Source organism: Oxyura jamaicensis, chromosome 3 (genome assembly GCF_011077185.1).
Source record: "Oxyura jamaicensis isolate SHBP4307 breed ruddy duck chromosome 3, BPBGC_Ojam_1.0, whole genome shotgun sequence".
In the NCBI taxonomy this organism is placed as follows: Eukaryota; Metazoa; Chordata; class Aves; order Anseriformes; family Anatidae; genus Oxyura; species Oxyura jamaicensis.
Window position 1 is genome coordinate 112052985 of NC_048895.1, and position 26675 is coordinate 112079659.

The 26675-nt window shown below is 39.2% G+C and overlaps 1 protein-coding gene across 2 annotated transcripts in view; it reads left to right on the plus strand.

Moving 5' to 3' along the window:
• Positions 1 to 26675, plus strand: part of PTCHD4 (patched domain containing 4) — a 95247-nt gene that overhangs the window by 15823 nt on the left and 52749 nt on the right. For both annotated transcript variants that reach the window (XM_035321659.1, XM_035321660.1), the window contains exon 2: positions 9312 to 9792. In XM_035321659.1, coding sequence (XP_035177550.1) covers positions 9312 to 9792 — 481 coding nt within the window. The remainder of the gene's footprint in view (positions 1 to 9311; positions 9793 to 26675) is intronic.

A 26675-nucleotide genomic window follows, 5' to 3' on the forward strand; every position in this document is an offset into this window, starting at 1 on the left:
TGTCAGCAAAAATCTGTGACCCATTTTAGGGACAATTTTTGTCCCCTCAGAAACCCTTCAGCTTGGATATGTGAGTGCATTAAGTTTTACTGTTTTGTTCCTTTTTTCTTTTGTTGATACAGAAAGACAGAAAGAAGGCAGGAAAGGAGTTTTATTGTCTTCTGGTGATTTTTTTTTTTTTTTTACTTTAGGAATTAGGTTCTTGTTCAGCCTGTAACTGCATGGACTTCAGTGAAGCTTTAAGATTAATCCAATACTAGATATAGAAAAAAAAAAATCAGGTGTAATATTGTCCTATTTACACTCATGAGGAGAAAGCCATGGTAGTCTTGAAATAATAAAATGCTCTTGGGTGTCACTGGGGGCAAGACAGCTTTAACTCATTAACCTTGCTTATGCTTTTCTGCCAATTTCATTCAAATCGCTGCATCTGGGAGAAAGATTTCTTTGTTAGAAATTGGACAGTTGTGTTCTTTCTCCCTTTCCAGTCTTTCAGTCTTTCTTTTGTTAAAGAACAGGAAAGCCCACTATACCTATGGAACCCCGCAAAGCATTTTCCAGCTGTATTATCTCACACACTATCTTGGTGCATCATGCTTTAGAAATGAAAACTGGACTACATGGACCATTGGTCTGCACCAATATATATATGTATATATATGTATACTAACTGTAATTTTCTTGCCTTCCTTTGAACATTTTTAGCATTGAGTTTGAGCTGTATGTGAAATCAAAATTAATATGAAGTATTCTTTAATAAAAAATATCCATGCTCTAGATTCCGAGAGCTTGCTAAATAAGGAAGTTGGCAACTGCATTCTTCCTTGACATGCCTGCATATGCGAGTGTGATGGGTTAATGGTCTATATCCAAACACTGCTGTTTTGCACATCTCCCCTGAGCCAGTGCTCCCTCCTTAGTAATTCATTCCTACTTTGGCACAAAGAAAATCCTTTGGGATGAACAATAGCTGTGCACAAGACAAAGGAGAAAAGCTCAACTTTTCCCGAGTAGCACTTGCCATAGGCATAGAAATGGTCCCAGTTTGCACAGCTGGAGGGCCACAATTGTACCATCCAATGCAGAACTCCTAAAGCCATGTGGTGTCTCATTTTGTAAGTCAGTCATAAAGCAGGATTTGAAAATATGAAAAATGTGAATTCTGTCCAGCTTGTTGATGTGAGGAAGCATGGAGGTCCTGGGGTAGAATAACAATTTTGGGGGGAAATCACCATACTTTACTATGAAGCTCCCGTTTTGTTGCCCTCCATCCCACTGCTATGGAGCTGGGCTGAAAATAGGGCAGCTGGGGGAATATTTCCCTGCTCAAAAATTTCCAGTAATCAGGCCATGGCTCCTGTGCACAGTAAAGGTAAAACACTCAGCTGCAGTCACAGTCCTGGCTGCTTTCCAGACCAAAGGCAGCACTGGAGTTACTCATGCCACCCTCTCCCACACTGCACACCCATTGCATTCCAGGACAGTGGTGAGACCGCCAACAATGTGGATGGGGCTTGAAGCACCCCTCACAGGTCCACACATATGTCTAGGGTGGCATGGTACATCTGCACCAGGCTTGCAAACTCCCGTTGCTTGGGAGCAGACATGGTGTGAAGCATGAACCAAGGGAACGGCATGGAGCTGGGACAGGGGAGGGTCAGGCTGGGTGTTAGGGAAAGGCCTGCAGGAGTTCAAGAAGAGTTGGGACAATGCTTTCAGACATGTTTTTGGGTGGTCCTGTGTGGAACCAGGAGTTGGACCCAGTGATCCTTGTGGGCCCCTTCCAGCCAAGGATATTTTATGATTCTGTAACTTTGGGGGGTGGAAATGCTTGAAACTTCCCTTTCTTCTGTGGGGTTGAGCTTAGGGTAGCTAAAGATGGCCAGGAGCACTCTCCTCTCTGCTCAGCACCCTGGGGGGGTGGGAAGGATCGAAGTTCTGTGGGTAGCAGCCCGCAGTGCTGCTCCCATGCAGGGCTGCGCTGAGCAGCTGCCAGTGGCACAGCATGGTTAGGCTGCTCGGCTGCTCACAGGATGCAACTGCTGCCTTCATTACCTCTCATGCTGTATATTCTCCCTCCAGGCTCTTTAAGGAATCCTTCTCTACAGTCTCACTTTTATTTTGCATTTGCTGCAAAGCTTACTCATTTTTTATTTATTTTTTTTTTTTTTTTAATTTTTTTTAATCATTTCACCACTTTCTTCCTATGTACCCTACAAAGCACACTCCCTTGTCAGTCAGTTTGCCCATAACCATCCCTTGGACATGAATTCATTCATGGGTGGGCAGGGGAAACTGCTATTCTGTGTTGATTATTTTTGCTGTCATCCTTCATCTTGGGGTATTTTAGAAGACAGTGTTATGGGATGCAGCCCGACTCTTTGTTCTGTTCTAACAGAAAAGCTCCACTCACAGGAAAAAGCTGTGAAAAGCAGAGTGCTGCACTCAAGGTGACTGCTTTCAAGGCTTTCCATCCTGGACAGGACAGAGCACAAGCTCAGAGGACAATAGAGCAGTGGGCAGGGAGCTGTGGCTCTGTGCCTGCTGGAAACAAGAGGACAGCAGTATTTTAAGACTGACTAGATAGATTTACACACCCAGGCTTAGGCACAATTTGAGAGGTCCTGCCGACACGAATTCCCTGGGGAAGACGAACCACTGTTGACGACAGCCCATTGTGCTGAGCCAGCCATTGCATGGCTCTTCCTCTCCTGTCGAGTAAACCATGTCACCAGTCCCCAGGCTGGGCACCCAAAGCCAGCTGTGCCCTTTATCCATCTTACATCCATCCCACAGGGCTGGGGTGCACCCACCTCCTGCTGCCTGCACTGTCAGTACCAATGCTATTTCCCTGCTGTGTGTGTGAACCTGCTGCTGGTAGAGGGAGAATTAATGGGCAGATAGATCAGCTGTGCCCCAGAATTACTTCCTAATGCTTGCAGTCCTTTCTGTGCTGCCTGTAACCTCTATCCTCCAGCAATTCCCTTCCCCACACCGGGGAGGTGTGCAGTCACAGTCAGCGTGGGTACTACCCGACAGCTTCAAGGACACCACTGTGTCCTTTGTGCAGGTTAGGCCAACCAGGGGCAAAGCTGTTCTGGGTTTGAGCTGAGCAATAAATTTAACCCTCTTTTCCCAGAGGAACTGGTCTGGGCTCTGACATGGACAAAGCAAGAGTTTGACCTTGATAGTGAAGGAGTCAGTTGAGCAAGGAAGAGCTTGAAGATAGGACAAAGAATACAGAGACTTGAAAAGCACGTGAAGGTGTGAAACAGCTTAGGAGGGAAGGTTTGGTGCAGAGTGAGTTGGTCACTGAGAGCACTTATCTTGTATTTTCTTTACTGTAGGACGTACATGGGAAGCAGAAGGAGAAGGGACACCCTTTTCAGGTTTCCCTCCAGCCTTCCCCTTTCAAAAAGTTTCACTTGATAGAGCTGCCTAGTTTAAAAACCCAGTGGTGATACCAGAGGAACAAAGTGGGGAAGACCACTCAGAAATGCTGCATGTCCAGCACCTGGAGTACTGAATCTGCAGAGAAGAGTTCTCTAATAGCAATCACACTTTGCTATTGCACCCTTATGAATTCCTCCACAATTTGATTTACTTGGAAGGAATGGATCTGGGCTAGGAATGATTTGCATTCTCTGTTATTAATCCTAGGATATATAAATATCTTGAAATATTTTTCTCCTGTTATTGTCTCTTTTAAAATTATCTGAATGAAAACTAGAAAACCCAAAACAGTTAGAGAAAGGAGCATGAGACCAGACTCATCAGAAAGAAATGCAGACATTTCTGGTTGTCTTTTGGGAGTTCTGGGTACACACGTTCTGCACTTAAAAACCACTCTAGTGGACCTTAATATCCCTAATAGGGTTTTCAAGCTCTGTATGTTTGTTAGCCTGTGGGACATGCCAGTGAAGGGGCCAACAAAAGCCAGGGATGGCAACACTGGCAGCTAGCTTCGTTCTTCCATCCTTCACTGGGGGTGGGTTAATCTCTCCTGACTTCTTAGCCTGATAAAATTTAGGATCATGTCTAAGTACTCTTATGGCTGTGCTGTAAGTGGAGAGAGACCTGCATAGGGCAAGTCTGTTTTCAGTTCATACCTTAGAATGGGGTAGATCATCCTCTGAACGTGCCTGCCTCTTCCCGATGGTGATAAAATTCATTTAGGCGAGTAGCTGGTGAGCTGAATATCACCATTGCCAAACAGCTGGAAATAACATAATTGCTCTTTATTGCAGCAGAGACCTAGGGTACTATTTCCTAGACAGCTTCTCATGACCATTTTCATGCATTTTATTTTTTGTTGAGCGAACATGGCCATTGATGCATTCCTGTTCCCAGTCAGCTGAGGTGCAAATTTACCTTGAATGTGTTGCCCTTGGGAATCACTTGTTCTGAACTGTTTACCCATAGCAGAGCAGTTCAGAAGAGTTGTAGATTTTCCTGAAGCATACAGGGACAAGCACAGCATTCAGACTGGTGGGTGTGCAAGAGCACCAACACAGCAATGAGGGCAGGCAAACTGCTCTACTGGCATAGATCAGCATTACATGCAACTGTTTCAAAGGGATGCTTCAGGAATTATTGGTAATTGGTGGCTTTGCAATTGGGATCAACTGGTGTAAAGTCTTCATGGATAATTATATTAGGGGCAGAGATGGAGAAATCTATTTGGTGAGGGAGAAGAACTCCCTCCAAAGTTTTACATTAAGTCTAGAAGGAGGCAAGAGCAACCCAATATGTTAAACCTTAACTAATGTTAAGGTAATAAGGAAGTATATTTTTTTGTTTGTTTTGTTTTTACCTTGAAAACCTTAGGTGAACTAAAGCAACAAAATTCATCCTAATCTGTGTGGATTTTAGTGTAGTACTATCTATGACCTGCATTTGGTAGAATAGGAATGTCCTTATCAAAGCAAGAAACGGCTGCATTGATCTCATTAAGATGTTTATCACACAACATATTTCAACAGACATCCCTGGTTGCCCTCTGCTGAACGTTTTTTAGCTTTTAAGATAAAATAGAGTTTAACTAGGATTTCATGCTTTGTCTGTGCATTGCCATAGAATCATAGAATTTTTTGGTTTTAAAAGGCCTTTAAGATCATCAAGTCCAACCATCAACCCAATGTAACTAAGTCCACCTCTAAACCATGTCCCTTAGTACCATGTCCACTATAATGTAGATTGATAATTAAATATCACTCTAGCTGATAAGAGCTAACAGCTAAATAAAAATAAAAAATAAAAAATAAATGAGAAATTGGATGACAAAGACCCTACAAAGATGCTTAGAATGGGAGTGGTATAGCAAGCAGTAGGGTGCTAAAACTGCAAGCTGGGTTTAAAGGTCCCAGCATAATTTAATAGTAAGGGAACATTGCTGGTACTTCTTTGGGCTAAATGCACAGAGGATCTATGACTAAATTAGCACCAGTAAAAGATATTTAGCTCACTAGTAGCAGCTGGTTTCAGCCTGTGATGTCCTGTCAGATGGCTTTGGGGTATCTAGGAAAAGAGAGAGGAGTGAGCAAAAAACAATACAACAGTCTCCACTGAAGCAAAGATTTTTTACTTGGCCTCTGTTAAAAATCAAATATCACATTACCCAGCAAGTCATTTATATTTCATACTATTTTTAAACATGCTCAGTTCTGGAAAGAATTGTCTGCCATCAGAATGGACGATGGGCCTTTTTGTACCCTAGTAGAACAGAGACCATGAAGCTTTGATTAGGCTAGAAAGTAAGAAAGAAAAAAGGAAAGGAAAAAGAAAGAAAGAGAGAGAGAAAGAAAGAGAGGAAGAAAGAGAAAGAAAACACGAAGTTACAGTCTGGGAATCTGAAATTCAGGCAAAAGAAAGTTATCATCTTGTGTTGTAGATGCCTTGGAGAAACATAGGTGTTAAAGGCTGTACAACCAATAAGTATTGTTAATGCTCTATTTTGGGTGTCTGCTTTCCTTTGTGCAAGATCAGAGAGTAGCAACATCTGCAGGTAAATCACAGAAGTAATCTGTAGCCTGAAACACAAAACTACTGTTATGAAATTTTAAAACCAGCATCATATCAACATATACCATGAAGAAGGTGCCAAATAATGAAAAATCGTATTTTGGGGGGTGGTGGTGGCTTGTTTGTTTGTTTGTTTGTTTTTCCATTGAGGAACTAGGCAGAATTAGGGATCCTGTTCAATAGCTCTTTGGTCTTCAGGACTCATCTGTAGAGGTCACTGTGGCCTCGTTTTTTTTTTTTTTTTTTTTTTTTTTTTTTTTTTTTTTTTTTCCCAAGCCTTAGGCCCAGTCCACAAGCTTAGCAATTCATGTCTGCTTCAAAGTGGTCCTGGAGGACAACTGAGAACTTGGGCTGCTGAATAACTCCCCTGAAGTGCCTACAAGTCATGGAAGGCTAGTTAGGTCCCTGGCTTGGAAGCCACTAGGAAATGCTAAAGGTTAAAGTGGCTATCCTTGGTCTCTATTTTTCTACACTTCAGTCCACATCCATAAAATAGGATGAATGGCAATAATTTTTCACACCTTTCTTTCTTGCTGAGGTTATAACCATTGATGTGTTAGCCCTGTCTAGGACCTTTCTCTCTCTTGCAGCATTTGAGCTGTATTATAAAAGTTCCCCATTTTCCCAAATGCCATGGTGGCAGTTTTATATTTACATGCTATAAAAGCATCAAAGGCAAAGCACTTGCATAGCTAGAAAGCCTTTGGGAGAAAGGGAATGAACAAAATGACCTCAAACAAATTCACCATCTGTGATTTCCTTGATTCCCTCTGAAAGCTCTCTCTCTATTTTGCTGACATATGAGCTGGGTGCCCTATTGTACATCAGTGTAACAAATAGCCGGTATCTTCCGTTTCATGGGAGATACGGCAGAACATGATTTATCTGTGCTTTCTCTGCTGCCTCTTTTGAAATGTTGCCATCGTTCGGTGCACTTTTCACAGAGGGGAAGGCAGATGGTCATCGCAAAGTTTCCTGTAACCTTGTGGTGCATGCTGCATAGTGAATCAATGAAATCTGAATTACAGTCCATTGTCTGAGATGGGAGCTGTGCTGCTAAAGTATCCTGCAGTGACTGAAAATGTTTGAATGTCAATACTGCATATATGCTGAGGAAATACGACATTTCTCCCTAAAATTTCAAAGCAGTGCCAAAGGGGATTTTTAACTGCAGAGTTGCATCCGATGTGAGCAGGGACTGCATTGCTCAAGATTTAATTACCAGCTTAAAAACATACCTTTTGTGAGTGTATGAGTGTTAGATATGATCCTCATTAGGGAAAAAAAAAAAAAAAAAAAAAAAAAAAAAGTAGAATTACTGAATCAAAATGGGTTTCTAACATTAATTGTCAGGGAGAAGGATTTTTGGAGTCCAAACAGCACCCACTGCCCCTCTGTGCTAGCTGTTTCAGCTTATATGACATCTGTAATGAGTCTTCAGGTGATTTGAGAAGCTGGCATTAGACTGCAAATCACCTTTTGTGTCAGCTAGTGCCAGGATACCTCGCCAGAAGCCATTATTTCAATGGGAAATAACAACTGGGAATAGGGAAAAAATGAACTTCTGAAAAGCACTTTGTCACATTCCCTGGGCAAATGCTGGAAACAGTATGAGCTCTTGCCATGAAAGCAAGCGTAGTGAGAAATTTCTCAGTGGGAGGATTGCCTCCTTTGCATACCAAGAGACAAAACAAGGTGAGTATATAAAACATTTTCAGCACTGTCTCTCAATTTCTGATATTTATTTGTTGTATGAGCAGATGTCCCAGAAGACATCTATGTTCTATAAAGCCTGGAACTTTGCTTCATTCATTTTTCCTTAGGATGGGAATCATGAGGAACAGCAGGAATAACCTCCCGCACAGGTCTGGCAGATTCAGGTAGCAACCTTAGTGCAGCACAGGTGTTTCTAGAAATGGTTAATGTTTGGCATGATAGATGATAAAAGCACCTTCCCAGATGTTTTTTCAGATGATGGCTCCGTGTGTGTGTAGGGGAGAGCATCACCCAGATTTAAGCTGTCAGTCAGCTCATTTCTATAGCACATCTAGGCGAAGAGTATTATCTCATGTGACCTCACTGCTGCAAGGTGTTTTATATATTAAATGACTTGAGAATTTTATGTTTTCATTAAATATAAAAGGAAAGAAATCTGACGGCTTTTAATCCCATTTACAGAAAAAAAAAAAAAAAAAGTGAAATGTTGTTATTTGGTGTTCTGCAGACATTTAATCCCTCATTTTAGAGTTATTTTGTTCTAAGAGATTACATGTGCTAGAACATTTTTATCCAATCTACTGAGTCTTCTTCCTGATGTGGAAGGGGAAGATCATAGTTATGCTAGAGAACTAGAATAACCCATGGCTTGAAAGTTTTATTAATTGTACCTAAAAATAAATAAATAAAAAATAAAAATAAAAAAAGCAAAAAGACAAAAAAAAAAAAAAAAGGCTAGGCAAGCAAACAACCACCAACAACCATCTAAATGTGAGCAGATAACTCTACTAAAAAAAAAAAAAAAATGGGAGGGACAGGGGAAGCAGCTGATTCTGAGTGTACCTGGTGTCTCCTTTAATTGTTTTTGTGGAATCTTCATGTTCTAGCATATACTGAAATAAGAGAGACCAGGTGAGGTTTATGTTCTTGAAATATAATCGTAGCTAAATCAAGGGCTAAGGTATATTCTTATTTCTGTGCCATCGAATCCATGAACTCTCAAATAAGCCATTGAAAGAGTCTGATTTTATTTATATTGTTCTAGAGCAAGAGTAGCTATTAAACTTTGCAGATCTGCCTACATTAAGGTACTCTTTGTACTAAGGACCCAGAACCTCATTTTTCTGTACATTTCCAACTCTAAAACCATTTTCTGAGTGTCAGAAAATTGCAAATCTTCCAGCTTCCAACTTTCATACTTCAGTAATTGGAGATTTGTTGTGGTCTGTCAAGTTAAAATGTGGAAAACCACTCTTCTCCCCTGGCATGAGGAGCTTGCATGCAACATTTCTGTCCCTGAGCATCTGGGACGGCAGTGAGTATCTGGGCAGTCCCTGAGCTGCAGCACAGAATTGCAAATGAATCTATAATGAATAAGAAACAGAGAGGTGTGGCAGGGACCAGGGATGTGACCCAAAGCCCACTGAAGTGAACAGCACAACTTCTATTGACTGCAGTGGCCTTTGAGTCAAGCTCTCAGCCCATCTGTGAAAGAAGGGCAGATTCAGTTGGTATCGCTGTGACACATCTTACGCAGGATAACCACATGCTCATCTTTTTACTTTCCCTCCCAGGATGGAAGGAGCAGTTTTATTGGCCACCAGCTCGGAGGGGTCATGGAAGTGCCCAACAGCAAGGACCAGAGAGTCAAATCAGCCAGAGCCATCCAAATCACTTACTACCTCCAAACGTATGGCTCTGTCACCCAGGACCTCATTGGGGAGAAGTGGGAGAGTGAATTCTGTAAACTGATGCACAAGATGCAGCTGGATCACCAAGATCTGCAGCTCTACTCACTAGCGTCCTTCAGCCTCTGGAAGGACTTCCACCAGACCAGTCTCTTGGCCAGGGGCAAGATTTTGGTGAGCCTGATGCTGATCCTCCTGACTGCTACCCTCTCGAGCTCCATGAAGGACTGCCTGCGTAGCAAACCTTTCCTGGGACTCTTGGGAGTACTCACTATCTGTATTTCCAGTGTCACTGCGGCAGGGATATTTTTCATTACTGATGGAAAATATAATTCTACTCTGTTGGGAATCCCTTTCTTCGCTATGGGTAATTATTTATCTTCATAATAATAGGATTAACAGAGCTTAATGACAGGATTGTAAATTACATCCTGGGTTATAAAGTGCAGATTTTACCTTGAGTGAAAGTCTAAGTTGTTTTCATCTTGTTAAATTGATCTGTGCCTTGCCAAAAAAAAAGGAAAAGGAAAACAAAACAAAGCAGTAACAACAATAAAGAGAGAATGACGTTGCTGGAATCTTGGCCAATATGAGAGGGGGGCAGTTTTATTGATCTCTGTTACAAAACAAAGGAGAAATTGTTATTGAAAACTAGTCAGCTCAGCACAGAAAATGGATATGTGTTGAACTGACTTGGATGGGAGGCCAGCCAAAAGAGTGAGTTAAAAAAAGGAGGACAACGTGGAAGGAAAGATTTTAACAGCCTTCCTAAGGAGGGCTTCTCTTCCAGCTCTGTCTGAGGGGCAGAGGGGAATGGGTTGGTGTAAGAATAAGATTGATGGACTTTATCGCAGAGAGGAGATTACAGCTGTGGCATTTGCCAGGCTGTAAGCAAAGGGGCTGTCAGTATCTAGTGCATAATCCCTCAGTTTGTGAAGTCCAAGATCAGCTGCAGAGATTTCCTTTGTGTTGCACCCTGGCAGAGGAAGGTGCAGCCAAAAAATGAACATAAAAACAGTTGTTTTAGCTGAATTGTTTTCATTATTTCCACACTCGTTTTGTTCCAGCACATTTATCTCATCTGTGTATTTAATTAGTTTGTTAGGAAGGTATGCTGGAAAGGAAGAGGGAAACATGTCCAAAATGGCTAGCTGAGGCAGTGGTGTTTGGTGCCATCACATTTACATCTGCCAGAGGTTTGCCGTATTGCTAGTGTGAACCCCACTTACAACTCTATGCAAAGTCTCAACAGAGGCAGCCCAGACCCCCAAACGTTATTTTTTTGAGGTCAGAAAACCTTATCTGTGGACATACCTCTGCATCTTTACAGTTAATTTCTTAAACTTCATGCTTGTGGTACTCAAGCTTAGCCCTCTGCTACAGTAAGAGATAACTAAGTATGCAAAAGCACAAGGTAGAGTTAAGATTTAGAGCAGGTCTTATATTTTTCTTTAAAACTTCACCCCATCAAAAACAAGGTTTACTTGCTCTTCCTTTCAAGAAAAGTCCCACAAGCATAGGCAACTTCCGGCCCTCTGCGTTCTATTTCATCTGTCCCCTGCCCATGCATCCATGTCCCTGATCAAGAAGGCAGGCTGCTTCTTTCTTGGTCTTGTATCCACCATCTCTGGAGCAGCTGGCCAGGGTAGGAAGGAACAGATTGGAGTGAATGGTCAAGAATCCAGCTGCAAAAGGGAAAAGTGAATTAAAAAGAAACACATGGATTTACAAAATTGGTTCCGCTTCATTAATGCAGATAGACAAAGCCATCCGAAAGTCTCTAATTCAATCATCAGCATTGTTAAATCCTGACAATGGCCCCAGAAAGTTTGATCTGTGCCAATTTTCACTCTTCTACACATATCCTATGCATGTTTTGGTGTCTTGCTGAAATGGTGTGGTTTGGATGCAGCATTTGTTTTTGGGAAGAATAGAATTTAGCTGCATGGTCCAGGGTTGGACCATTCCTGTTAGCTCCAGGATGAGAGGAGGACCTGAAACTGCTTTGTTTGAGGGATCTGTGTAACAGGATGGAGAAAAGATGGACAGTATCAAAGGGAAGACTCATGCTTGTTATCGGATTATGGTAACCTTTTGTTGGCTGTCAGGAGGTGTGTATCAACTAAATGGCACTGCCTTGCTTTGTGCAGCAAGCTGAAGTGAAGGATAAATATATATATACATATATATATATAGACAACCTGAAGTGGTGAAAAGCAACTTCCACTAATTGTTTATTTCTCTGCTGGCATCCCTTTTCAGACAGCTGTGGAGATCAAGGAACATGCTTTCTGCTTGAGTTGCCAATCCCAAGGAACAGCAAACACTATCTGTAGAAACTCATCTTCAGGCTGACCATCCATACATCCCAGGAGCATCAATTGTAATAACAGTACATTGTGCTTAATTCATACATATGCTGCAGTCCCAGGATTAGACAAGGGTAGGAGTTTCTGAAAGCAGAGTGGCTCAATTTCCCATTTAGGATGGTGGAAATTTAAGAGTTCACTGTCTAAGGAAAAGTACTATTTATAACTTCTGTTGTGCTTTGTACTTTTGTCACAGCCACTGCCAAGAGCAAAAGAACAACAAAAAAAAAAAAAAAAAAAAAAAACTCTCTTGAAATGAAACATTTCCAAGGATTGCTTCTGTAACATTATATTGAATAAACTTCATGTTGAAAAAGAATACATTTAAGTAACCTTTTACAAAAATTTCATTCAGGAATCCCAAACTGAATTGGAAATATATTAGAGATGTTACCAACAGTTTTTGGAAAATTTTAGGGAACAGTTTTATTGTTTGATCAACTAAAAGATGGGAAGCATGACTTTACAAAGTCGTACAAGGTTACTCCTGCAAAGAGTCTGATGCCTTTAGTACCATGAATGGTGGTGCCAGCTAATGACATCTCGCACTGCCCATGATATGCCCAGGGACTCACAGAAATAGGATCTTCACAGGGTAGAGATTTCTATAGAACCTTGTTTACTGTGAAGTGATCTAATCATTAGAATAGATCCATTGAAGACCCCAAGGCTATTAATTCTGCAGGGCAATGCATAACAATGGCCCATGTTGTACCAGTGTCCCTTGCTGGTAAAACAGTAGAAGCAAATAATGCATCACAAAATAATTCTGTGAATGGAAATAAAAAAGTCTGCAAAACAAAGTGTCCCAGAATTACAAATACAGATTTACAAGTCAGGCTTTCAAAGTCAAGCTCCTTAAACTGAAGAAGAAGAAGAGGAAGAAAATAAAATCAGGCATTTACATGGGTAAAACCACTAAGTGCATTGCTACCCAAAATACATGCACAGTCTGAATTCTGGCAGCTTTGGAATGATTCAACCTGACATTTGCAAAATCTTAATTTAAAGTATATTTTTTTATTCAGAAATAAACTGTTTATTCTGACATTCACTTCTAAAGGATTAATTTTAATGAAATTCTGTGTTGTTCATCTGCACTTCTTTTCATGAATAGCAAGATGCTGTCATGTGAATGACAGGAATAGAATCATAGAATCATCTAGGTTGGAAAGGATCTTCAAGATCATGAAACCCAACCATCGCTCTGACCTATCGAGTCCCATCAGTAAACCACATCCCTTAGTGCCACGTCTACACGTCACTAATACCTCCAGGGATGGGGACTCCACCAATTCCCTGAACAGCCTATTCCAATGTTTGATCGCCCTCTCCATGAAGAAATTCTTCCTTACATCCAATCTAAACCTCCCATAGCACAACAAGAGACCATTTCCTCAAGACCTATCATTTGTCACATTAGAATAATGCCTGGCCTTGTACAAATATTTAAGTCCATAATTCCTATCCTAGTGCAGAGCTTCTGTGAGTTTCAGCATGTGATAGAAGACTGAATAAAAGTGAAATGTTTAATATTTTTTATAAATTTAAACTGAATTACCTACACATTAATTATTTATGGCAGTCTTACCTGTAAGGGAATGATCTGCTGGGATAAAGAGTGTCTCTGAATATTAGGGGGAGACAATTAGCTCAGGCTGGCTTTTCTTTATTCTTCAGAGAGACAATCTTCAGCCATAATAAGGCCAGAGGACAGTGGCAGAGAACCCTACTTGCTCTGAGTCCCTTTTCCTAAAACCCTGGTCTTTTGAGGTGCCTCAGGAAATCCATTTTCCCCAACACAGTATCTACTCTGCTTTGTTCAAGTCATGAGGAGAAACTCTTAAGAAAGACCCTATGCAGCTACTGCTCTGAGTGCTAGAATCTCATTCAAGCAGGTGCTGACTTTTAGCTCTTTATACTCCAGTCAAATGTCTAAATATAATAAGATAGTGAAAAGGTATTTCTTTAGCTTCAGGGCTTGCTCCTTTAGGAACTGAACTGTTTTATTTTATATTTTTTGTTTGTTTTTAAGTCTGTTTTCATTAATTGCTATGTGAAATGAGAATATGGGACAGTCTGGACTTGCATCTAATGATTTATCTTCTAGGACAAATACAAACTGATATTTCTTCTGCAAGTTTGACACTAGCAGATCTATCATCACTGGAGACTTTTTGGAGATAGTCTCTGGTTCTGGATTAGTTCTAGACCTGAGAAATGTACCTAGTTAGATATTATATATGCCTTTTTTTGGTTTGGATTCACAACACAATTTCAAAGAGATGTTACATACCTGGTATAATTATGGTTCCCCATGTCTAATCATCACTAATTAATATAACCAGAAGGTTAACTACATAATTGAGATATTACTGCTCCCATGATTTGTGTTTTAATGCACAGGAACCAGACTAATATCATTAGAGAGACAATAATTTAACTCAGATGAGAATCTGACTGTATATTTTTAAGTACAGGTATATTAATTATGTCATTTTACACTATAATTATTTTTGGCCAGTCAATGAAGTACTTCATTATATAATGGAAATCTTATGTAAAAAAAAAGGTAACTACAATGTACTAGAGTGTAATTATGCTTTTTGTATTATAAAATAAGTGTTTCTTAGACAGATGGATTCACAGTGACATGGTATTTCCTCTCCTTCGTAATCCTGAAGATTATAAGATCTTTCTGGGAAATGCCACTTCTCTGAGTCTTAAGGCAACACTAAGCTCAAAGGATGCCCTACAACACATTGTATTATTACTACTACTAACAATTATATTGGTAGTAGTGCAGTAAATAGGTACAGAATCTATAGGAAGCTAGAGACTACCTGTTTCCATCAGTAAACCTATGCCTAACGTGAAAATGCTAAACAGCAAGGCAGAGATTGTGCCTACAGTGCAGGCCTTTCTGTTTAAATTCCCAGGTATTCCTTTCCTTAGCTGAATTATTCAAATGGGAAGAGGAGGCAAAGCAAAATCAGACAAGACTTCAGGCAGTTATTAATATTTCAGGTGGAAGCCATCTAACCTCTTTCAGAGGACAAATATAGCAGTTGTTAAAGCTATGACTGGTTATGACCTTTAAGTAAATTTTAGATGTCACAGCATTACCATTAGTGGTAAAATCATAGGAAATTACAGAAAAATGTCATAGTACAAATGAGAAAAGTATTTTGTTTTTAAATCTCAGAAGACAAATGTGAGGGCTAAAGTGCATGCTATCTCTAGTTTACCTGTACTTGACATACCTAGTATTTCTAACCTTAGAAATACAATTAATTTGTAATTGTATATGTTACAGTAGCTCATGTCCCCATCCACTTAGCAAATCATTAAGGATTTTGAAATACCTGTCCTTTATTAAAAAAATTCCGACCTTGACTCTTACCGTAGGAAATGAGAATAACAATAAAAACACAGGGAAGTGGGAGGAAAACAATGGAAAGATAAATATATATAAATATATTTAAAATAACCTGTTTGAATGGCCATATAACATAGATAATTCAAACCAATTTATTTATTTATTTGTTTGTTTGTTTGTTTGTTTTTCCTTGAGAGCAGACAACTAAAGTCTTCCTCCTACTGACTCCTGTGTGAACCTACGTGTCCAAGGTGAATTCTCCAAAGTCTTCCCTCCCCCCCCTTTTCCCCTCTCTTTTGTTAAAACAGCTTTCTCAGCTCTCCATCTGCAGACTAGTAGCTGTCATTTGAGCTGCTTCCAATTTGCTGCAAGCATTTCTGCAAGTCCTTTGAAAAAAAATAGTTTGATAAAAGAAGAGAACATGTTCTGAGTGAAAAAGTCAAAGGCTGAAAGGAATGGTTTTCTTTTGCACTTGAAAATGTATGTTTAGTACTCTTAATACACAAATTCTGTACAAATAGTAAAGGATGTTTCCTTTCAGGTGCCTCATGCATTTGCCTGAACACCTCTTGCTTTCATTTTTCTACCCTTTCATAGCAATCCTCATTCCTACCACTGGGTTATTTAAGGTTCTTTATTGGATACACCTTTTCTGCCCATTGATCTCATTTAACAGGAGTTTCATTCCTTGTACTTAGTGCGTATCGATGCACATCACATTTACATCTGGTTCATTCAAGATGGAAAGGAGCTGCATCGTGGCAGAAATATTTTAGCTCTACATATATCATCCCTAATAGGGCAATGTCAAATCCAGCCTTGAATAGCACCATTGCTAGCAGCTCCATAACCTGTCTTGACAGCTTGTTCCAGTGCTTAAATAGCCATATAGTTATACAGCTATTTCTTAATATTTTCTTTGCTGTAGTTTATGCCTATAACTTCAGAGTCTGTCTGGCCTGACCATGGGGAGCAATTTTTCACAGCATATATATATTTGCAAATACTTTCAGGCTATTTTATATGTAGGGCTGTGCATACTTTAGCATGGTTATCATTTCCTACCAGATATTTTTTCATGGATATTTTGCCATGGCTCATATTTTCTTGTGAACTCCATCCATCCATAGTGGCTTCTGTTTTTTGTTGGAACACTGTGGAGGAAAAATGCCGTTTTGCATTGTCCTTTATTTCAAGCTGGGCAGGAAAGGTGGGCTCTGCTGCCAGAGGCAGCATAGAGTGATTCTGTGCTCTGTCAAGCACACTATCTGCTCTCCATGGGTACCTTGTTCCTTTGTAGGAAAACACGAAGTTGAACTTCCATTTTTTAAGTGAAAATGAAATGCAGCGAATGCATATACCTTTTCCTGGAATACATCTTATGCACAATTAACCCCTGGAACTCACCACTGCAAGACAGTTATGTCCCAAAATTCAGCCTGATCTGGAAAATGGTGGATTGTTACACAGCCAGTTAAAATTTGTTATTCTGAATAATACTGCAACACTAAAAATTAATAGTAGGGAAGAAATATAAAAATTAATGACCAAGATCAAAATCCCAGTTCAAAAATGGTCACAAGGAAATTTCACTTGTGAGGAAATTTTCCCATAGCTGCCCTCTTTCTGTCTGATAATATTCTCCTGAAGAATCAGGAACAGGATACAGAACTGAATGGACCATTTGCCAAATATTTTAAATCATTATTTATCTGCTACGTTCATTGTAATATAAAGACTTTGTACAGAACTAAAAGCTTGAAAAATCTGTTGCAAATGCAAAACCAAGATGACTTTATTTGATATTTTATCATTTATATGTTCTCCATTGTGCAACCACTAGCCAGTCAAGGTTTTAATAATTCATTTTTCTTCAATTTCTGATCCTTTTTTGTAGTCCATTTTTTCTCCCATGAAGCAACTTCTCGTCTCAAGTGGGATAACTGCCTGCAGTTACATACTGCATGCTGAAGCCACAATGGCTCCAGGCTCATTCTTCCATGAGCAGCAACAAATAATAGCAGCAGCCTGCTTGTTCAACAGGTGTCTGCTGTTTCATTGGCATAACTCGGTGTAACTAGCCCTCAGACAAAGGTACACGCAGCTACTGCTGCTGTGACTTTCCATGTGTTAATGCTGCTGGATGTGGTGAAGCAGGCAGTGCTTCATCCATGCTTGGCTAACTGCAAGATGAGGAAGGACATGCTGCTATTTTGGATGCTCACAGCGGTGCTGAGGGTTGTACCAGCAATGGGTGTCAGCACAGGGCTGCATGTGGTACCAGGTGAGTGAGACAAAAATTCAGATCTTTGCAGCTTTGGATCACTAGAGCTGCACTTCCATTTTTGTTCCGCCAGAGTGAGGATACCATGCTCATTGCCTTGGCTGAGTTTCAGTGTGGATAATTTCATTTCTATCCTCTTCAAATTCCCCACCCGTGGGGTCTAGGAGAACTGTGCAGGTGTAGCTCTGTGCAGAAGTGTTAAGCAACTGCTGGTTTTTACTCAGACGTGGCTGTATTTGATTGGTGAATGCAATGACCACATTACATGGCTTGGCAGTCTGTAAATCATTGTCTTCCCTGAGAATCCGTAACTGCATCCTGGCATGTTCTCATCGCATTTCCCTGCAGTCAGCTGAAGTATTTCAGCAGTCCAGAATTTTATGCTCATACTTACACCTGAAGTCCAAGGAAGAGAAGTATTTCTTTATTTCTTTACAGTCTGATGTGCCACTTAGACCTGTCTATCCTATACATCCCTACCCATATTCAAACACAAATCTGCAACAGATATTTTAAATGCTGTAGCTTTTCCTGGTGTTTGATCTCAATAGCTGTTGATACCTTGCTTATGGAAAAAAACATTTTGTTAGCACAGCCATGATGAACCTATTGTAGAAGGAGTAATGAACTTCACTCATTAGAGAGAAGCAGTGACATATTTTATTGATGTAATATAGTGATTTAACAGTTTGATTGTAAGTGAAATACTGACTTAACAAGGCTCGATGGCAAGGTAGACCCAGTTATGCACAGAGGATAGGGTTAAACGCACTTGCCCAGGAGAGCCTCCCATTGAGTCAGGAGGATCAGAACAGACCCCCTTGCATTCTAAACTCCTTCATTTGCTAGCCGAACCATAAGACCAATCAGTACTATGTCAATTGGCAAACTTTACATAAATTCAGAAACAGCAGGTATAACCTACTAGAGCACTAAAGAACTTGCATTGCTTTATGAAGAGGACCAAATAGCAGATTACTGCACACCCTTTGAGATCCTAGATGGTGAAATTTTCTGCTTCTTCACATTTTAGATGATATTTTTACTATTATTTTGGAGAAATTGTTATTTTCAAGGGAGGATAAAGAGTTGCAGGAGAAGAATGCAGAGAGGTGTTGTGTATACCAGGTGCAGAGCATTGAAGCTTTTGTCCTTCTACAGTGACTTTTAGAACAGTCTAGCATGAGGTTTTTGGTTAAGGCATTTAAAACCTTTTGAAACCAGACTGAGAGCCCTGGGAACAAAAAAAGCTGTTTGTGCTTGGAGTAGATAACACAGCAAGGAGAAAGGTGAAGAGCAAAACCAAAATTCTTCTAATGCATAATATCAGGGGAGAAGCTGTAAGGGAAGACCCCAAAGGAGAGTTGCTAGCCACACTGCTGAAAGCATTACCAGAAATTGGGATATTGAAGCTAACAAGAACTGATTATGCTAGTCAAAAACAATGCAAATACCCCTTCTTTTACACTGCCTCTCAACTTCAAGGCACCACTTTTAAAAGTGAGAGAGGTTCTGAACTAACCTAGTCCTCATCTCTATGCAAGAGTACAGCTCAAAAGATCTCTTATATGGATTGTGACCTCTAACATACTTATTCTTTCCCTGGGGGGAAAGTAATAAAATTTCTTTACAGACTATTTCCCAAAAAATATAGAAAGTTTTTATGATTAAAATCTCTTCTGCCCTGCTGTAATTTTTGAAATTGGTCAAGAGGTACAAAAATAATAGGTAGTCAAGGACAAACAAAAAAAAACAAAACACAAATGCATTCCCAAAAAAAAAAAAAAAAAAAGGGCAAAAATATTGATCCTCTTTTTTATATAGTATAAGCAAAAGATATATATATATATATGCAGTAAACAGTCATGATTCAGCTTTCACAGCAATGAAATCATTAAACCTCATCCAACTGAGACATTCATTCAAAAGATGGAAGAGACATTTTGTCAGCTTTTAGAATATTTTCAGTACTTAGGAGACCTTTGCTTGTCTTTTGTGACCTCTTTTACCCAACCCTGTCACATTTGTATACCACTTCACAGGGACCTGACAGTGTACTGCAAAACTGTTGAAAAACAGAGAGCAATACTTGCAGATGAAGTTCTTCCATGACTTTTGTGTAAATGGTGTCTGTGACAGGGTCACTGATCCACTGATCACTTGAATGGAAGGTGGATTATAAGGTGGTACTGGACGTCCCTTATCAACAAACTTAGTCTGATTTTGTTAAGGGATGATCTTTATTTTCCCATGGAGATGACTTGATTTAACTTTATATGAAGAAATAATGATGACATGTCTCAGGATGATAATTTTCGCTCAGTATCCCTCTATTGAGTTTGTTATATGGCATAATGGGTAAAATTCAAAGGAAGCTTGAGATCATTGAATCCAACTTCTTGTGACTGCAGAGTCTCAATGTTACAATGTCTTAGATCTGAAACACAGTGGATCACCCCAGATGATATTTCTAAAATGTGGGTATCTGATCTAAACCCAAGGGTCATTTCTCCTGTCATAAGGAAAACAAATCTAAGAATGACTCTGCCAGGCTTGTCTATAGATTCATCTAATTGAATGCCCTATCCCTGCCCATGGCTGGTAACAGATACCTTGGAAAACACAGAAGACAGGGAAAGCTCACAGTTCCTGGACGGTTCCCTTGGTTCAAGGATCCACAGATAATAACTCTGCAGCTAGCAGCTCTCAACAGTTTTTCATTCAAGGATTTTGCTACTCAAAAGCCATAGGACCCATATATATGTACAGGTTTTGGTACCAATGACACAGAATTAGCAATTTCCTTATTTGAGTTCCTTAAAAGAAACAACTCCCCCAAAAAAACACGGAACAATAGACAAACCATCACTGTAATCTAGAAACATATGTGGAACTTAAACATGTATAGCTAACTTAAAATTTAGTTGACAATAGATAGGTAGCCAAAGGCATTATAGAGCAACATCACAAGGTAATTGCTCAAGCCTCTCCAAGACCTTAGCAGAATTCTGAAGCCCCTGATTAACCTCTGTAGTCAGTAAATCCAAACTGACCCTTGTTATCTGTTATCTGGATTAGTACAAAGTTACTGAGGGTGATATGAGCTTTATCTACACATATGGATTGCTTGAAGGCCAACAAACAATTTAAAAATATTCCTTTGTCATTTTGTGACTCTCATAAGTGCTTGGATTTATGTTTCCGAGAGTCTTCAGAGAACTGAGGATGCAGGTTCACCAGAAGTCAGCAAATTTAGACTGTTATTTCTCAAAAACTCCTTTGAAAAGAGATAGTATGTAGGAGTTCCAAGATTAAGAAACATTTTTTTCATTGAGAAAGAAAGAAAGATATCTGTTTCCAGTTATCATAATGTTTAAGTTCTTTACTTTCCATTTTAATACTTATTTTTCTTTCTTTTTTTCCCCACCCATTTAGAAGAGTGAAATGAAACAAATTGGAAGAAAAAAAAAAAGTATATGATGAAAGGAAGAATCAAAAACTTTTTCTTTTTGAACTGTAAAATTACAGGAATATATAAAAGATTTAAGTAAAAATAAATTGTCATCCTATTCAATATTAAGATTTTTAGGAGACAAATGTTTTATCACCTTAGATCAAAGATTTATCTGGAAAAGTCAGTAAATATGCAATAAAATGGGCTTTTAAATGGTGCAGTAATAATTCCCTTGATATCACAGAAAATAAGCCTTATCAGACACCGGATTTTTTAAAAATAAATCTACAAATTTGCACATGAAAAGAAACTATGCTGCTGTAGCATATTGAGATAATGGCAATTTGATTTACTTCTGCACAACATTTTGATACATGCATGTATTTGTACTATATTAAATCACTGTAGCTTCTATTAAATATAATCATGAAATATTAATTTACAATTGTACACTCTTCCTCCTGGGAAGACATTATTAATCAGGCCAAAAGGAGTTCCTTTCTGTGTTCTGGTGTGAAAAAGAAATCAATAGTAGCAAAACTCAGATAATGCAAAGTTTGGCAGATAATAATAAGAAGAATGCATCCCACATCATTATGCAGGCTTCTTTTTGTCAACACGTGCTTCATCACAGATAAGTGCTAGATTATGCATCTAGAAATAAAGAAACTATTCACATTTGCAAGATGAGGAATTGCATCCTGAAAACAAGAACAATGATATCACAGCAGATCATGCACTGAACATGAATTCCCAGAGTGCTGCTGTTGTTAACATGGAAGAATGAAATTGAAAGTGTGTTAGGAAGGTGAAAATAATTTGGTGAACAGCATTAGTAAAATGCTAATTAGCATTTTGAATTGATTCACCTGATCAGATGTAGATTTCTGTAGTGTAAGCAGTATCCATAGCTGAGCTGGTCTCCACAGACCAGTCAATGGTGAAAAGTTTGGATGGCACTGTTTAGCCCTTTCTTAAGTACTAAAAATAGACCAGAAAACTGGAGTTGTTTACTGGAAGAAATAGCATTTGTGCTGATGATTTCTTCCTAATTCTATGATCCTTTTGGACTTGTTTTTATGTCTTTGATAATATGCTTTTACACCTTTGTACTTTATTCAGTGGTCAGAAGCTTTATATTATGCTCAAATTTACTGTATATGTGTCCTTTTGTGTGCTAGACTCTATTTCTTTGTTCTCTTTAATACCTTACAAGGAATATATCAGGTTTATAGAAGTTATTTTGGATTTCTTTCTTCTTAATACAGACATATTAATAAGTGTTTGATCTTCACTTACCTATCTGATATACATAGAGGTTTCTAAACTGCTTTTTGAGTTTATTTTTCCCATAACTATTCTAGTTTTTAGTCTTTTCAGCACAACAGTGACTCATCTGGAAAACTCTTGTAGGCCTACATGTCTTTTTATTCAAACAGGTCCAATGCCCTCAAAAATTCTGGAGATCTATCATTATTCATACGGCTCACTGACTTTTGATCATATTTTCCTTGAACTGATAGAATGGTAGGAGTGTCTAGGTAGGAAATCAAAGGGATTTTCTTAAATCAAGACAATGCATCTCTTCCATTAGCTTTTGTTCTCCAGTTACTTCCATCCACACATTGTTCTTAGCATTTCTCTTCTATAAATCCATCCAGTGTTTACTACTTTGTGGCTAGGGTGGAGTCCCAGCAGAGAACCAGTGAAATGCTCATACATCTCTTGAATCATGTGTCACCTCTCAGCAAAGAGATTAATTTCATCTAGTTCCCTTATCTGGTACCTTGATAAGGGTATTCCTCTTTAATACTTATCTTTGTTTTTCTAGACATGAAAGCTAGTTTCAATGGTTAGTAATTGCTGTACTCCGTCTCTTCAGATGAACATCATGATTAGTTTTTCACCTCCTCGGTTCTTTGACATCTCTTTTTGTGTCTTTCCAATACAAACTGGCAGTAATTCAGTGAAGCTGGTCACAACCATAATTCTTTTCACACTGCTATGGTAGATGACAAGGATGAGAATTTTGGCTTTATGGAATACAGTGAAGTAAGAAGTCATGGTAAGAGCTAAAAATCAAGTTCTTGATCTGGGTTGTAGCTCTTGCTTCTTAACACACTCATTTCTTTTCTGATAATCATGATCTGAATTTCATAACAGCATAAAAGCCATATCCAGCATCTCAGATGGTAACATAAGAAGAAATAGGTCTCTTAAAGCTTTCTCTCATAACAGCTACACATTTTTGGCTGTCCTTGGTAGCTTGCATTCCTTAAATCATTTCTGGATACTTAATTTCCAGCTTTACAGACTAAAGCAATACCAAATCATTTGGGAACCCAGCACTTCCTGGAAATCAGAAAGTTCTGCTTTATGCAATCTGTGTTTAGAAATGTTAACAGAAGGCAGTGATTTTTAAGGAAAATTGAAGTAAAACTGTTCTATTGCTTTTTCCTTTTTTTTTCCCCCAATATGTGCAGTTTTATTTGCTGTTGATGTATTGCCATATCATTTGACCACTTCCTCACATTCACCTAATCATATATTTTTCTGCCTTCCTGTTTTTTCCTCCAACATTCCATGCTTCCTGTGATCCATGTAGTTCATAAAATGTTCTTTCATCCTTTATTCCTACAACCCTACATGCCCTTTTCTTTTTTAGCCTCAAACTGTGATCTTTGTTGTTTCTTTGTTTCCAGGTGTAAAGTTTGATTCTTCTTTGAATCAGACATGACAAATGAACACAAGCTTCCTCTAACCACTTTGTAGGTCTCTTCTCTGGTTCCTAAAAAAATTAGGGTAACATTTCCCCACCACCTCTTGTTCTTAGAGGCAGCATCCTTGTAAACCCTCTGAGTCAACATGCTTGTATGGAAATGCTGCCTGTACTGATAATCCTCAGATGAAGTGACTTTGTCCAACCATAATCCATAGTCTCCTTGCTGCCTCTTCATATTAGATAACTCTGTTCTTAAAACAAACACAATAAACTTCTCAATGATAACTAAGTCCTCGACTTCTCTGCACAGAGCATCAGAGGATCCAAGCAGCAAGTAAAGCTACAAGGAGAATTTGCTTCCAGTGCCATCCCATAAACCCTGCAATGTGCCGCCAGGTTGCCCAGGTACTGGTTTGTAGTAGCTTCTCACTCCAGCCCCTGGAATCTGTGAAAGCACAGCTCTGCAGTGGAGCTAGGTGAGGAGCACCAAAGGACCACACTGACTAGAAAGGCCTCAGCTCTGAGCATCCTGGAACCTTTTTCTATATTGTTGGAAATTATAGAATCAATGTTTTTTGTGTTTTGGAAGGACCCAAAGAGCATCCATTTCCAACCCCCTGCCATAAGCAGGGACACCTGCCACCAGACCAGGTTGCTTAAAGCCCCAGCCAACCTGGCTTTGAGCACTGACAGGGATGGGGCAACCACAGCTCCTCTGGGCAACCTGTGCCAGTGCCTCACCACCCTCATAGTAAAGAATTTCTTCCTAATATCTAATATACATACCCTCTTTTAGTTTAAAACCATTATCCCTCATCCCCCAAAAAAGAGTCCCTGCCCAACTTTCCTGCAGGCCCCCTTTATGTACTGGAAGGCCACTCTGAGGTCTCCCTAGAGCCTTCTCTTCTCCAGGCTGAACCACTCTCAGTCTTCTCTCATTGTTCTTCAGAGAACACAGTGGTAAAATAACCAAGGCTACAATATTCATCTGCACTTTGAGTCTTGGCTTTTAATTGGTGAAGTTCTGTTAGGCACACCAGAAGCTATGTCACTAACAGCATAGCTGGACTTGCCCATTTTTCTTCAGGCAGTATTCAGCTCTTAGTTTGTATTTGTCCCTCAGACCCTCTCTTCGCCTGTCATAGACAGTCGGTGTTTGCTGTAGGAACCTCCACTGACAGGAGGCAGATCTGTAGAGCTCCACATTGGGTGGCTTTTCAGAACCTGTCTCTGCCCTTCCTGCTCTGTAATGTTTGGGCCAGGAGGGGCTTACTGATGTGGTCCCAGAGTGAGCAGAGAAGTACACCATGAAACCAGACAGTTCTTTGTAGCAGACACTTCTGAATAATTGACTAGAACATGCTTGTATTTTACTGCTAGAAATATATATATATACTCTATTATACATATATTGCTGGTTTTGTAGTGAGGAAAAAAATATATATGTGATGTCCTAAAGAAGGGGTTTCTCTACTTTTGGGAAGATCAGAGACTTACTAGAAATACCTCTTAAAGGAAAGAAGAGGAAAATTTCTATTGCTCAGTGAAAAGATAAGTGAACAGGCTATGTGTCAGCCATGGTGCCAGCAGAATTGCTGGCAGCTTTACCTGAACAGTAGCAGTAGCAAATAACAGTAAACCCTAGCTGAAATCAGCATCCATCTCTTGAAGAATCTAGCTGAGGTCACAGCATAATTAATCTTAACTGGGATGTACGAACAGCAATGCCTTGAAGAGACTCACACTGAAAAGAATATATACTGTCACACCTGTGAGTAGGAAAATCATATTAAATTTCTTACCAGAAATGTTGTGTTATAGGAATAAAATTTGTTTAAAGATATAAGGCGTGAGCATCAGTCTGTAAGAGAACTTTTTTTGCATCTCAGAAGTAAGTGCATACAAAGCCACAAGCAAGATGAGGCTCAGCTACACACTTGCATGGTTACCAAAGTGCTATTGATTTGGTATATTCTTAATATACAGTTTAGCTATCACGTACTTTACACCAGAAAAGAAACTAACTGCCAGAAAAGCCCAGCAGGCTGTTTTACAGGCTGCTCCTGGGTTGTGTACTTATTTTGTGAAGAGCCCTACATTTTATATCTGGGACTGGCAAAGAGCAGCCACATTTGCAAGACTGTTGAAGCTTTATCTTGTTTGGCCCTCCAGCACTGCAATGTATTTAGGTAAGCAAGAGCTCTGAAATTACCACTTAAAAATGGATTACTTAAAACCAAATTTTCCTCTTTAAATATGTTTGATTGAATAGGTAAGAAGGTTAAACTCAGAAAATTACTGAACATGAGGTTTTTGATCTGAGAATTGAGCCTGGAATAAAAAAAGAAAATGTGAGCACCTTCCACCAATAGCACCTTCTTGCACAAGAATGGAAGATCTATATAATGTGGAGTAAATGTGGGAAGAAATAAGCTAGGTGAAAAGGAATCCTTCAATAGAAAAGCTCTGATATTGAAGTGAGCTCATGAGTTTCAGGAAAAAAGAAAAAATAAAGAACACCCAAAAAGAAACAACCACACACTCTGAATCTTCTATCTGTTCTGGTGAAGTTTTAATGACTTAAGTTACTCTTTGTGTTAGCTGAAATATTTTTAATATATTCCTACACAATCAATTTCTACTCTGAAGAAAAAGCATAAGTGATATATTTTCAGAAACAGCTACTGTAATTACACAATAGTTATGATGAGAGGATAACAGCTATATTGCTGTTAAGTTTGAGATACTTTTCCTGCCCATTTTTCACATAACGGACAGTCATCTATGTGATGGAATTCTACTTCCTTTGTGCTTAATAAGCACAGTTTTTGGCATAGAACTAACAAAAAAGCATTTGAGCCTAAAATATAATTTTGCGGAAACCACTTCACAATTATGGCATAATTGAAATACCATTATACTCTACAAGCAGTTTTTGTACAATGTAATGTACAAAAAAGTACAAAATGTGTATAATTGGTAATTTTTGAAGTGATTAGATATTTAGGGGCATTCCTGGCAGTGGATGGAACACAGATGAGT